This window comes from Heloderma suspectum, chromosome 13, assembly GCF_057233095.1.
Source record: "Heloderma suspectum isolate Gila_16-S chromosome 13, 16-S_ref, whole genome shotgun sequence".
NCBI lineage: Eukaryota > Metazoa > Chordata > Lepidosauria > Squamata > Helodermatidae > Heloderma > Heloderma suspectum.
The window spans coordinates 33,076,593-33,091,890 of NC_139470.1; the positions used below are offsets into that span (position 1 = coordinate 33,076,593).

Here is a 15,298-nt window from a genome sequence, read left to right on the forward strand (position 1 = left end):
CATCACCTTTACAACTCCCTATGGCAGTAAGAGAAGAACAAGGAGGCCACTGCAAAAAGGAAGTCCAGTTCCCACCTTCCTCACTTTGGATTTGTAGCTGCTCCTCTTGTTGGCAGCAAAGGGACCGGAAGCCATCTTCTTCATGCTGAATGATCCTATGAAGAATAATCCAGGGAAGCACGGAAGACACAAATGGTTCTTTTGGCTCCTCTTGGACTGCCATGCTGCAGTCTATTATCTATTAGTTAAAAAACAGATACATTGCAAATTAAACCCACAAAGAACATCACCATTAAGCAGTCTGGTTCAAGCGTTAATGCTGCTGTTCTTACAGCAATGTAAATGTAGAGTTCAACATACATTAAAGCTGGCCAAATGATCAAACGATCATCCAATTGTTTCAACAAATGACTGGACTGATTTCAAGCTTGCAAAGCAGCACATGACTTTTTGTGCACACCCCCTCACCCTGCTATTGAATTCACTATGGGCTGAATCTGGCTGCACAATGGAGCAATCAAACGATAGCTTATCTGTGCAGCAAGCTCCATCACATGCTGAACAATGTTGACAGGGCCTGTAATGGGAGATGCCACAGTTGTGCCCCATATTAGCTGCCTTCTTGCCTCCAAACCAGAGTAAGGCTGCCTAAGAGAGTGACCCCTCCCTGAGCCAATGCTCTCCTCACCTGAGAAACCAACAGCTGCAGCCACAACAGAAGAGGGCAGGGGGTCAGCAAAAATGTGAGGGAGGGTGGAAGGCCATTAGACATACTCTGCTGCTTCACAGAAGCGGGGGCAGATTGCTGGGCCACAAGGACAGCCTTTAGCAGCCACCCCAGCAAGTAGGAAAGCTGGAAGTCCCCAAAAGCTGGAGAGCAAGAAAACATGGAGATGTGAGCCTCCCTCCCTTGGATGGGGTGGGGGAGACAGCAAGAGCGCACACATAAGGGAAGGGATGGGGCAGGATTCTAACCAAAGAATAAAGTAACTCATGTCTCCCCACTTCCTCCTCCACCACCACCGTTGAAGAAGACTTGCTTGTTTTCCTTGTCTTTGCCTACCCTCTAGTGGACACTGTTGGGAGTACAGTAACTCCAAGCCCTCTTATGGCCCCAAAGTTTTCTAATTGTTTGGGATTATATAGCCCACTCCAATATTCTTGCCAAGAAAACCCCATGGAACGTATCACAAGGCTAAAAGATATGTTGCCGGAAGATGAGACCCTCAGGTCGGAAGGTGTCCAATATACTACTGGGGAAGAGCAGAGGGAATTTCCAAGTAGCGCCAGCAAGACTGAAGCGGCTGGGCCAAAGCCGAAAGGACACTCAGCTGTGGATGTGTCTGGTGGTGAAAAGAAAATCCGATGCTGTAAAGAACAATATTGTTTAGGAACCTGGAATGTAAGATCAATGAATCAAGGCAAGCTGGAGGTGGTCAAGCATGAGATGGCAAGATTGAACATCGACATCTTGGGAATCAGCGAACTCAAATGGACAGGCATGGGCGAATTTAATTCAGGTGACCATCATATCTACTACTGTGGCCAAGAATCCCTTAGAAGAAATGGAGTAGCACTCATAGTCAACAAAAGGCTGGGAAAAGCAGTACTGGGGTACAATCTCAAAAACGATAGAATGATCTCAGTATGAATCCAAGGCAAACCATTCAACATCACAGTAATTCAAGTCTATGCCCCAACCACTGAGCCCGAAGAAGCTGAGGTTGATCGGTTCTAGGAAGACCTAGAACACCTTCTAGAACTAACACCAAAAAAAGATGTCCATCATAGGGGATTGGAATGCTAAAGTAGGAAATCAAGAAATCACCGGGATAACAGGCAGGCATGGCCTGGGTGTACAAAATGAAGCAGGACAAGGCTAATAGACTTTTTCCAAGAGAACACGCTGATCATAGCAAACACTCTTTTCCAACAGCACAAGAGACGACTCTACACATGGACATCACCAGATGGTCAATATCAAAATCAGATTGATTATGTCCTTTGCAGCCAAAGATGGAGAAGCTCCATACAGTCAGTAAAAACAAGACCTGGAGCTGACTGTGGCTCAGATCATGAGCTGCTTCTTGCAAAATTTCGGCTGAAATTGAAGAACGTAGGGAAAACCACTAAACCATTCAGGTATGACCTCAATCATATCCCCTATGAATATACAGTGGAGGTGAGGAATAGATTTCAGGGATTAGACCTGATAGACAGAGTGCCTGAGGAACTATGGACGGAGGTCCGTAACACTGTTCAGGAGGCAGCAACGAAATCCATCCCAAAGAAAAAGAAATGCAAGAAAGCAAAGTGGCTGTCTGATGAGGCTTTACAAGTAGCTGAAGAAAGAAGGGAAGCGAAAAGCAAGGGAGAAAGGGGAAGATATACCCAACTGAATGCAGAGTTCCAGAGAATAGCAAGGAGAGACAAGAAGGCCTTCTTAAGTGAACAATGCAAAGAAATCGAGGAAAACAACAGAATGGGAAAGACTAGAGATCTCTTCAAGAAAATCGGAGATCTCAAGGGAACGTTTTGTGCAAAGAGGGGCATGATAAAGGACAAAGAAGGCAGGGACCTAACAGAAGCAGATGAGATTAAGAAGAGGTGGCAAGAATACACAGAAGAACTATACAGGAAAGATCTGAATGTCCCTGATAGCCATGATAGTGTGGTCACTGAACTTGAGCCGGACATCCTAGAGAGTAAAGTCAAGTGGGCCTTGGGAAGCATTACTAACAACAAAGCTAGCGGAGATGACAGTATTCCTGAGCTATTTAAAATCCTAAAAGATGATGCTATTAAAGTGCTGCACTCAATATGCCAACAAATTTGGAACACTCAACAGTGGCCACAAGACTGGAAAAGGTCAGTTTACATTCCAATTCCAAAGAACGGCAACGCCAAAGAGTGTTCAAACTACCGCACAATTGCGCTCATTTCACATGCCAGCGAGGTGATGCTCAAAATCATACAAGCTAGGCTTCAGCAGTATGCGAACCGAGAACTACCGGAAGTACAAGCTGGGTTTCGAAGAGGCAGACAAACTAGAGATCAAATCGCCAACGTTCGCTGGATCATGGCGAAAGCAAGAGAATTCCAGAAAAACGTCTATTTCTGCTTCATTGACTACGCTAAAGCCTTTGATTGTGTGGATCACAACAAACTGTGGCAAATTCTTAAAGTGATGGGAGTACCAGACCACCTTACCTGTCTCCTGAGAAACCTGTACGAGGGTCAAGAAGCAACAGTAAGAACCGGACATGGAACAACCGAGTGGTTCAAAATTGGGAAAGGAGTACGACAAGGCTGCATATTGTCACCCTGCTTATTTAACTTATATGCAGAGTACATCATGAGAAACGCCGGGCTGGATGAATCACAGGTCGGAATTAAGACTGCCAGGAGAATTATCAACGCAGATAAGCAGACGATACCACCCTAATGGCAGAAAGCGAAGAGGATCTCAAGAGCCTTTTGTTGAGGGTGAAAGAGGAGAGTGCAAAAGCTGGTTTGAAACTCAACATTAAAAAACGAAATCATGGCATCTGGCCCCATCACTTCCTGGCATATAGAAGGGGAAGAAATGGAAGCAGTGACAGATTTTACTTTCTTGGGCTCCAAGATCACCGCAGATGGTGACTGTAGCCATGAAATTAAAAGACGCTTGCTCCTTGGGAGGAAAGCTATGGCAAACCTAGACAGCATAATAAGAAGCAGAGACATCACCTTGCCGACAAAGGTCCGTCTAATCAAAGCTATGGTTTTCCCAGGAGTAATGTATGGCTGTGAGAGCTGGACTATAAGGAAGGCTGAGCGCCGAAGAATTGATGCTTTCGAACTGTGGTGCTGGAGAAGACTCTTACGAGTCCCCTGGACTGCAAGGAGGTCAAATCAGTCCATCCTAAAGGAAAACAACCCTGAGTGCTCATTGGAAGGACAGATACTGAAGCTGAAGCTCAAATATTTTGGCCACCTAATGTGAAGAGAAAACTCTCTGGAAAAGACCCTGATGCTGGGAAAGACTGAAGGCAAAAGGAGAAGGGGACGACAGAAGATGAGATGGCTAGATAGCATCACCGATGCAATGAATATGAACTTGAGCACACTCTGGGAGAGAGCGCAGGACAGGAAGGCCTGGCATGCTATGGTCCATGGGGTCACGAAGAGTTGGACATGACTGAACAACAACACAATATAGCCCTTGTCTGCTCTCTTTTCCCCAGGGGAACCAGGAAACCCCCTTTGTTTTAACCTTGTCTGAAGTCGGACATCACTGGTTTAAGGGCCCAATAAAGGCCCACTGGGAATTGCAAACCCAGCAGAGAGCCACAGAGTTGGCTGCCCTGCTAAGAGCTGGCAAGCCCATTTTTATGCTCTGGCCCTTCCTGTGCCCCAGGTCCACCGTTCTCCAGCCTGCTGCACTGGCCACTTTTGATATTAAATGGAATTAAGTTACAATTTTTGAGCTACAGAACCGCTCTTCAAACTACTGTTCAGAGAAATACTGCTAGCAGCTCACATCAGCAAGAGTGGCTTGGCTCTGTGGGAAAACTTGGAATACCTGAATGAGGTTGTTGGTCAGTCGGACAAGGCTCTGCATTGCGGCCATTTCGTTCAGGTGGCTGCAGTCAGAAGACAAGGAACAATCAATCCCTCTGAGGAGCTGTGTGACAGTGGCCACCCACTCTTCCTTTGCAGAGGCTTCTGTCATATTAATCATCTGCTGGAAGGCTTCATTCAAGGCAACTTCTGAACACTCAAAGCACTGCCTGTAGTCCTTCAACTTGAGCAGAGAATCCTAAGAAGCATCAAGAGAATTCAATGTTAAAGGATTCCTTCTAAGAGGGAGCTGCAGAACTTCCACACAGCACTTCCATGGGAAGTTTCTAACTTCATGCATGGAAAAGAAGCAGGAGCCACATGCCATATCAAGATGCTGTGTATGGTCCAGACCAGACACAGCAAATGGCGCTTCCACCTCAATGGCTGAAATGCACCTACTGTGCCTCCCTGTGACACAACAGAGGTAAAACAGCACTGCGTATAAGCCACGGAGAGAAGTGCCCGAGGAACTTTGATCATGGGGCAGCACAGAAATATTGTAAATATGTTTTTGCCTGCACTTATCAGAACCAGAGAGGTAAACAGAGGCTGTTTCCTCTCCAAATCAATGAGCGCATGGGGGCAAGGCCCCACACTACAGCCCTCCTGAGAATCAGAGCCAGGCAAGGTACAGAGGCAAAATCCCGTATTTTCACCTGCTGCCCCAAAAAATGCCACCCAAGCTGCTGAGCTGGAAGTCTAAGTCTCCCCCTGTGGCGCCAGAGAAAAGCTGCGTTCAGGGGAAGTTGAGAGGGGAGAGAGTAGCACTGCTATGCCTCTCCTGCGAAGAGGGAGACTCTGCAGCCTGCTTCTTGGAAGAGCCGCTGGAAGCATCCAGGACTGACATTCTTCATCCTCCTCCTGTCCTCTCTATGAAGGACAAGGGGGCTGGGATCGGTACTTTCGGCAGGGATCTTCTTAACTGGCTTTGCATGGGTCAAGGTTCCAAGCCCTCCCACTGAACAGTGAGGCGGCAGAGACTCACTGTGCGCTCCACAGAGTCTTTCTGCAATTAGAACACATCTTCATGCCTACAGTGTTGGTGAAAGTGAAGACCTGTCCTTCAAGCCTAATTAGCTAGACAAAGCAAGGCAGCTGCCAATCTATTAAATGAACGGATTCCTGCTGTGCCTGACAGGCTTTTATTGGGTTCCTCTTTCAGGGAGGGTCCTCTTGACCCAACTTCTGACATCCAGCCAACCAGGCAGACCACCTCCCACCTCCCCTCAACTCTGCCAGCTTAACCCTGAGGCAGACTCTGGGATCTCTCAGTCCTGATACTCCCTCCCCCTCTGACAAAGGCTGAGTTCCCACCCGGGGGGGCAGGGGGAGATGGTCTCTGAACCTGGGCCTCCTGATCGATAAGCTCCTGGAAAAATTCATCCCTGACTCCTGGGGAGTCTGGGGGAATTTCCTCCCCCACTCTCTGTCTCGACTGGCCTTCTTCTAGGCCTGCTTCCGAATCTGACTCAGAACCTGAAATCAAACCAGGGAGCCTGGGTTCCATCCTGACAGCATATTTGGGTGGGAATCATAGAATAGCAGTGTTGGAAGGGGCCTATAAGACCATCGAGTCCAACCCTGAGTGCTTAGTCTTCCTGCTGAGGGCTTTCGTGTGTCCAAGTGCGAGCCTTGAAAACTGCTTCCAACTGATGATGATAATGATAATAATAATAATGATTTCTTATTACATTTCTTAGATACCTTCCTCAGAAGAAAGACTCGCAGGATCTTACAACAAAAATTAAAAGCTACAAACATTTAAAACAACTTAAAACAGCTAAACACAGTTAACAATAAATTACCACCACCTGATAAAAAGACAGGCTGCGACCTGCACCTGTAGTTCTCCAAGTGGTCATCAATTCCTCACATATATGGGCTCTGCGCCTGGGTGGGGCCTCAATTGGGGAAACTCCTGTAGCTGAGGAGTTCTGGTGGGAACCCGTCCCCCACCGTCTCAGAGCACATGTCCCTGGGAGGTTCCCACCTATTCCCTAAGTTCCCTGACCAAAAGTTGTGCCTGAGAGAGAAGCCACACATTCAGTACCCAACTTAAAACTGGAATAGCTGTGTGAATGCATAGATGACCACTCAAAGAACTGCAGTTACAGGTAGCAGCCTGTCTTTCTTCTTCGTGGTATCTATGCATCACTCACATGTGCGAGTAGCAAGCTAACTTATATGGAGGTGGGTTGGTGTCCAGCTATAACACAGGCGAGAGGACAGCGCGACCAAAGCCACGGTCAGCTCTAGCCCTGACATCCAGTCTATAGTGCTTCACAAAGGCAGATGGTGTCGACTTTGGCCACATAATGAGAAGACAGGACACCCTGGAGAAGATGCTGATGCTAGGGAAAGCGGAAGGCAAAAGGAAGAGGGGCTGACCAAGGGCAAGATGGATGGATGATATTCTGGAGGTGATGGACTCGACCTTGGGGGAGCTGGAGGTGGCAACAGCCGACAGGAAGCTCTGGCGTGGGCTGGTCATAGAATAGAATAGTAGGGTTGGAAAGGGCCTACAAGGCCATCGAGTCCAACCTCCTGCTCAATGCAGGAATCCAAGTCAGAGCATCCCTGACAGATGGCTATCCAGCCCCGTCTTGAATGCCTCCAGTGTGAGAGAGCCCACCACCTCCCTGGGTAATTGGTTCCATTGTCGTATTGCTCTAACAGTCAGGATGTTTTTCCTGATGTTCAGCCAGAATCTGGCTTCCTGTCACTTGAGCCCATTCTTCCGTGTCCTGCACTCTGGGATGATCAAGAAGAGATCCTGGCCTTCTTCTCTGTGACAACCTTTCAAATACTTGAAGAGTACTATCCTATCTCCCCTCAGTCTTCTCTTCTCAAGGCTAAACATGCCCAGTTCTTTCAGTCTGAGCACTGGGCCCAGGACTGAGCCCTGCGATACCCCACTTGTTACCTCTCCCCAGTTTGAGAAGGTCCCATTGATAAGCACTCTTTGAGTCCGATCCTGTAGCCAACTGTGGATTCACCGGATCGTTGTTTCATCTAGCCCACTTTGAGCTAGTTTGCTCATCAGGATATCATGGGGCACTTTGTCGAAAGCTTTGCTGAAGTCGAGGTATATGATGTCTACAGCATTCCCACGGTCTATAAGGGAGGTTTGTGTTGTTCAGTCACGTCCGACTCTTCGTGACCCCATGGACCATAGCACTCCAGGCCTTCCTGTCCGGCACTCTCTCCCGGAGTGTGCTCAAGTCCATATTCATTGCATCCGTGATGCTATCTAGCCATCTCATCCTCTGCCGTCCCCTTCTCCTTTTGCCTTCAGTCTTTCCCAGCATCAGGGTCTTTTCCAGAGAGTTTTCTCTTCACATTAGGTGGCCAAAATAGTTGAGCTTCAGCTTCAGTATCTGTCCTTCCAATGAGCACTCAGGGTTGTTTTCCTTTAGGATGGACTGGTTTGACCTCCTTGCAGTCCAGGGGACTCGTAAGAGTCTTCTCCAGCACCACAGTTCGAAAGCATCAATTCTTCGGCGCTCAGCCTTCCTTATAGTCCAGCTCTCACAGCCATACATTACTCCTGGGAAAACCATAGGAGGAGAGGAACGGCCAAAGGATTAAAAGAGTTGGTATTCACTGAGTTAAATATTGGATCTTGTACAGCTGAGGTCACCTGCTGGGTCTCCAACACTAACGTTTAAGCCATTCTGAGTACTTGGCTGGAAAATTGTCCCAAGTCCTAGGACAGGGAGGTGGGTCCATTCAACCTGACCAATGCATCTAAAGTGGAAGGGGGCAGGAGGACTGCGATGCCATGTCGGAGTGGTAGGCCTCTGCAGCAGACAGGAGATTCTTGAGGTGGAGCCTGCAATGGATTCTGCTTTTCCCCATCTCTGTAATGAATCAACAAATCAGTGACCAATTGTGAAAAGAGCTGGTATACAGCCTGCGTTAGAGTGGCAGGCAGAGAAGGAAAAATCTGTGTCGATTGTGCAGTAAAGGTTGAGGGTTGTGGCAGTACTGATTGTTCTTGCAATGTTAGGTCAGGGGGCCTTGACACCGTGGCCAACGGTTGTAATTTGTATCGGCTGGCTCCACCACCGTTGAGTCAGGACAGTGAGGAAAACAGTAATGGCCATAGTGTTCATCATGCTCTTCCATCCAGTCTCATGATATCCTATATTGCAAGTCTCTTGCTGGAAAGTCATGAGGGAATCTAGACTTATCCGGTATCGCGTGTGCTCGTAAAAACTAGGGGCAGGACCTTGACAAGATGAGGCGATGGAATAGACCAATTCTGGTGATCGTTGACGTCAATCATATCCCGTACCGTAATCAACCCTCTGATAAGGGCGCATCGAGCGAAGGGATGGTGCTGGATCCCTAATCTCACTTTCCCATGTACAGGCATTTGGTATTGTCTCAACTATTTGAAGTGGGTTCATTGTATGAGCTGGTGAAAATATCATTGGTGGAACGGGTGGGATGGTCATCAGTACCGACGATGATGACAGATGATCAGGAGACACTGGCAGGGCAGTGGCTGGAGCTGGATCGTCAGACACTGTCGATCTCAAGACACCGTCAGACTCGAGGGGCACAGCTCATCTTGAGTCAGACTTCCAGGCAACACTGCTGTTGAGGGCTGCTGTTGATCCCAAGGAACTTGGCACAATTTCGGGAGAGTTGGAGAGCCCGATGGGCATGCTCGATGCCAGTAGACTTTTCACTAGTCTTTTTCTTTTTCCTCTTTGGTTCAGATGAAGGGAGAACCGCTTTTTTTTTAAGCTTTTGCTTTCTTTGAAAGCTTGTTAGCCAGCGCAAATGCCAAAGATCTGCCTGGTGTGGGGGGATCTTGTGTACTCTGCATAGTATGGCATTGAGGGGATTGTAACCACAGTGAAGGCACAACAGCCGCATTTTGAGGACCCATCTTTTTCCGCTCCTCAACCACTTCCAGCACACGTTTCCAAAGTACGGCTTTGAGGTGGTCTGCCCAATTTTTACAGGCTTGTTTGGAAAAGCCTGACAATCTGAACAGGTTTCGACAATGTGGCCTTCCCCAAGGCAAAATAGGCAGAGAGAGCGCATGCTGGAAGGTGGCATCTTTGCCCCACAACAGAAACACTTTCTGAATGGGGCCCGAAGAGCCATAAGCCCAGAAGGGAGATCACAGGATTGTGAAAATAAAAAGAAATAGTAAAAACACAGAATAATGATAGAAAGACAAAGGGAAAGAATAGAAATCTCAGCTTTTTCACCAAAATGCTATCAGAGCCAAGTCTGATCGCAGAAGTTCCCAAACAAGGTCACCATTGTGGTGTTCAAAAGAGAACTGAGGGAATAAGTGGGAATCCACTGGGGACATTCGCACTGAGATGGTGGGGGAAGGGTTCCCACCAAAATTCCTCAGCTACAGATGTTTCCTGATGCATAAAGACCATGAAGAAGAACTAAATTAAGAAGCCTGTCAAACGCCTGGGAATAGAGGAAAGTCTTAATCTGGAGCCAAAAAGACGACAATAGTGGCCATTGTAGAGTACCTTACTTCTGGGAATGCTGATGCCTTTAAGTTGTACAGAAGCAACACTTTAGTCAGAGATGTTGTGACCATTTGTGCAACACTTTGAAGATGAAACCAATCATATCCCTCCCAATTTGGATGCAACAGTTGATACAATCTGCCCCATGCTTGCCTGGTTGTCATGGATACTTTTCAATTTCTATGGGCTAAACATGTAGACAGGATCCTTGAAAAGCTGAGGCCAACCACTTGTGTGCTAGACTCTTGCCCTTCCTGGCTTATCTAAGCAGCTGGGGGACGGGGGGACAGATGAGTGGGTAAGGGTAGTGGTGAGCATCTCTTTATGGCAAGATGTGATTCCATCTTGCCTAAAAGTAATAACTTCATTTAAAAAAACTCCTCGTAGAACCCCACAGTATTGGATAATTTCTGGCCAGTCTTCAACATTTCATTCTTAAGAACATAAGAAGAGCCATCTAGAATCAGACCAAGGGTCCATCTAGTCCAGCATTCTGTTCACACAGTGGCCAACTAGCTGCCTACAGGAAACCCACAAGCAGGACATGAATGCAATAGCATCCTCCCACCCATGTTCTTCAGCAACTGGGGTACATAGGCATAGTGCCTCTGATACTGGAGGTAGCATATAGCCATATCCTCCAGGAATTTCTCCAATCCATTTTTAAAGTTGCCTAAATTGGTGGCCATCACTACATCTTATGGTAGTGAATTCCACAGTGTTACTATGTGCTGTGTGAAGAAGTACTTCCTTTTATCTGTCCTGACTCTCGTGCCAATCAGCTTCATCTGGTTCTAGCATTATGAGAGGGGGAGAAAAATATCTTCTTATCCACTTTCTCCATACCGTGCATAATTCTTTACAGCTCGGTCACATCCCCCCTCCCTCACCTTTTCTCTGTGCTAAACAGTCCCAGATATTGTAACCTTTCTTCATAGGGGAGTTGCTCCAGCCCCTTGATCATTTTAGTTGTACAATGTCCTTTTTTAGGTGCGGTGACAGTATTCCACAGTAATTCCAAGTGTGGACGCACCATAGCTTTGTATAAGGAGAGTATGACATCTGCAGTTTTATTTTTGATTCCTATCCTGATTACACCTAACATGGATTTTGCCGTTTTCATAGCAGCCACACACTGGGTCAACATTTTCATCGAGCTGTCCACCACAGCCCCAAGATCTCTTTCTTTGTCAGTCATCTCTTCCTCAGATCCTATCAGCTTTTATGTGAACTTGGGATTTTTCGTCCCAACGTGAATCATTCTGCACTTGTTTACACTGAACCACATTTGCCATTTTGATATTCACTCTCCCAGTTTGGAGAGATGCGTTTGAACCAAAATGGAACCAGACTGCTGGTGATGAACGTAACAAAGGTGGTAGGGCAGCTTTCTAACTAAACCTGGGGGAAAGCCGACAGGAGCTGGGAAGCATCCGGTTCAGGTTAAATCATCCCCAGGGGATGAAAATGAAAATGTTTGCGATTTTACCAAATGTAGAAGGGGAGGAAATAGACTGTGAGAATATGGTGTAACATGACAGCCAATCAAAGAGGCCTAAGTGCCATAACAAAAGATGCACACACCAGTGTTATCTGGGGAAGGACACCATATATAGGTGTTTCTATGCAAATGCCCTCAAGCCAGAATGGGCGAGTAATAGTGCCTGGTTTTAAAGGAGAACCTATATATAGTGAGCCTTGTGATACGTTCCATGGGGTTTTCTTGGCAAGAATACTGGAGAAGACTCTTACGAGTCCCCTGGACTGCAAGGAGGTCAAACCAGTCCATACTAAAGGAAATCAACCCTGAGTGTTCACTGGAAGGACAGATACTGAAGCTCAAATTTTTTGGCCACCTAATGCGAAGAGAAAACTCTCTGGAAAAGACCCTGATGTTGGGAAAGACTGAGGGCAAAAGGAGAAGGGGACGGCAGAGGATGAGATGGCTAGATAGCATCACCGATGCAATGAATATGAACTTGAGCACACTCCGGGAGAGAGCGCAGGACAGGAAGGCCTGGCGTGCTATGGTCCATGGGGTCACGAAGAGTCGGACACGACTGAACGACTGAACAACAACAATATATAGTGAGCATTACGGAAACCTGGTGTAACAGAGAGAACCAGTGGATACGGTCATCTCTGGATACAAATTCTACACAAAGGACAAGGAAGGACATGCTGGGGGAGGCGTTGCTCTGTACATCTGTCAAGGTTCCACTAATGACCTGGACACCCTGAGCAACTCCTTAAAGATCTATTGCCTCCTTAAGAGTCCCACCTTCCTCCTTCTAAACTTCCCATTCCCAGTAATGTGGGGTTTAGGCTGCAGACGTGGGGTGACTGACAATCTAGACACAGGGTTTAACCACAACAGTTTACTAGTAGATTTAAAGCAAACAGATTACAACTAAAGGTATTTCCACAACAGAGCTGAGTGATACAGAAGGCATTAAAAGAAAAGTTGCAAAATGCTAGTTCCTTTACTGTAGCTACACTTAGACTATTCTAGGCTGCTGCTGCTTCTTACTCACTCTTCAGACTCTGCTCTCACTTCAGGCTCTGACTGTCTTTCTCCTCTTGCTGGCTCTCTCAGTCTCTTTATATACCCTCCTCCCGCAAAACCAAAAAGTACAGCTTCAACCCTGAAGAAATGAAGCTACTCCTCTCAGGGTTACCCTCTCCCAACAGGAAACTCCAGGCCTCTAAGTCTGACCCTTTTTTCCTTTGCTTCTGTAGGCCTCAAACCTTCACAGCCTCAAAGAGGGCACAGTGCCGAGCAGACTGGAACACCTAAAAGGGACTTAAATTACCTAATACACCTAATCAGTACTTAACATTAATTACATACCAGGAAGGTGCTATTCTCACCCAGAGTGCTCACAGTGATCTTGAGATGGAAAAGAAAATTAGGGAGGCATCCAAACAAGGAAGCTGAAATAATGGGTGACTTCAATTATTTCTACATTGCCTGGATAAATGCACGTTCCAGTCACGACCAAGAGGTTAAATTTCTCAATAGCCCAAATGACTGTGCCCTAGAGCCAGAGGGGAGGTGGCCTTGGATTTAATTCTAAGTGGTGTCACCCAGGACCTAGCACAGGATGTAAATGTTGTTGAACCAATTGGAAACAATGACCACAATGCTATCAGATTTAATATATATTTAAGTGGGAAACTGACAAGAAAGTCCAATGCAGTCACATTTGACTTCAAAAGAGGAAACTTCTCTAAAATGAGGGAACTGATGAAAAGGAAGCTGAAAGGGGGAGTCAACACAATTAAATCCCTTCAAAATGCTTGGAGGTTACTCAAAACCACAATGACAGAAGCTCAGCTAAAACATATATCACAGGTGAGGAAAGGTAGCACCAAGTCCAAGAGGTCACTGTCATGGCTAACAAGCAGCATCAAGGGTGCTGTTACAGAAAAGAGGGCTTCCTTCAGAAAATGGAAGTCCTCCCCAAGTGAGGATAACAAAACAGAGCACAAGCTTGCACAAAGGCAATGCAAGCAGACAATAAGAAATGCAAAAAAACATTTTGAGGAGCATACTGCTAACAACATCAAGGCCAACAATACTTTAAATATATCAGAAGCAGGCAACCAGCTAGGGAGGCAGTTGGACCATTGGATGACAATGAAGTAAAAGGAGGACAGAAGGAGGACAAGGAGATTGCAGAGAAGCTGAATGAATTTTTCTCATCTGTCTTCACTGCAGAAGATGCAGGACAGATACCTGTGCCTGAATTGATGTTTTCAGGAAGGGAGTCTGAGGCAAACAGCGGTGACAAAAGATGAAGTTCTCAACCTTAATGATAAATAGAAAGTAAATAAATCACTGGGCGCAGATGGTATCCATCCTAGAGTTCTCAAAGAATTCAAATATGAAATTGCTGATCTAACAAAATATGCAATATGTCCCTAAGATTGGCCTTTGTACCAGAGGACTGGAAGATGGCCAATGAAACACCAATATTTAAAAAGGGATCCGGGGGGATCCGGGAAATCACAGGCCCATCTGTTCCAGGTAAAGCGGTTGAAAGCATTCTTAAAGATAAAATTAGTAAGCATATTGAAGGACAAGCGGTGCTGAAAAATTATAAACATGGCTTCCGCAAAGGTATGTCCTGTCTCACTAACCTTTTAGAGTTCTTTGAGAGTGTCAATAAACATATAGACAGGGGGTGATCCGGTACACATTGTCTACTTGGACTTCCAAAAGGCTTTAGACAGAGTACCTCACCAAAGACTCCTGAGCAAATTTAGCCGTCATGGAATAACAGCAGAGGTCATCTTATGGATCAGTAACTGGTTAAAGAACAGAAAGAAGGTAGTAGGAATAAATGGTAAATTCTCCCAATGGTGAGATGTAAATAATGGGGTCCCACAGGGATCTGTCCCCTTCATGGATCATTGCCTTGTTGCGGTGAAGGGGCTTGCGTAACTCAGTGAAGCCATAAGCTATGCCATGCAGGGCCACCCAAGAAGGACAGGTCATGGCAGAGAGTTCTGACAAAATGTGGTCCACTGGAGAAGGAAATGGCAACCCACTCCAGTATCTTTGCCAAGAAAACCCCATGGAACGTATCACAAGGCTAAAAGATATGACGCCGGAAGATGAGACCCTCAGATCGGAAGGTGTCCAGTATAATACCGGGGAAGAGCAGAGGGTATTTCCAAGTAGCGCCAGAAAGAGTGAAGTGGCTGGGCCAAAGCCGAAAGGACACTCAGCTGTGGATGTGTCTGGTGGTGAAAAGAAAATCCGATGCTGTAAAGAACAATATTGTATAGGAACTTGGAATGTCAGATCAATGAATCAAGGTAAGCTAGAGGTGGTCAAACATGAGATGGCAGGATTGAACATCGACATCTTGGGAATCAGCGAACTCAAATGGACAGGCATGGGCGAATTTAATTCAGGTGACCATCATATCTACTACTGTGGCCAAGAATCCCTTAGAAGAAATGGAGTAGCACTCATAGTCAACAAAAGGGTGGGAAAAGCAGTACCGGGGTACAATCTCAAAAACGATAGAATGATCTCAGTACGAATCCAAGGCAAACCATTCAACATCACAGTAATTCAAGTCTATGCCCCAACCACTGAGCCCGAAGAAGTTGAGGTTGATCAGTTCTATGGTGACCTACAACACCTTCTAGAACTAACACCAAAAAAAGAT

General features: G+C 46.4%; 1 protein-coding gene across 18 annotated transcripts in view; it reads right to left on the reverse strand.

Annotated features, from left to right (window-relative positions):
• The window catches only part of CABIN1 (calcineurin binding protein 1), a 205,025-nt gene that overhangs the window by 139,361 nt on the left and 50,366 nt on the right, over positions 1-15,298 (reverse strand). For 8 of the 18 annotated variants that reach the window (XR_014785760.1, XM_084819973.1, XM_084819972.1 and 5 more), the window contains 3 exons: positions 13,855-13,926; positions 4,565-4,801; positions 76-238 (listed from right to left, as the gene is read on the reverse strand). Coding sequence is in view for 17 of the 18 variants with exons in the window: in XM_084819973.1 (XP_084676099.1) it covers positions 76-238; positions 4,565-4,801; positions 13,855-13,926 (472 nt within the window). In the remaining variant the exon portion in view is untranslated. The remainder of the gene's footprint in view (positions 1-75; positions 239-4,564; positions 4,802-13,854; positions 13,927-15,298) is intronic. The other 10 variants (XM_084819982.1, XM_084819980.1, XM_084819975.1 and 7 more) reach the window with 4 other exon arrangements.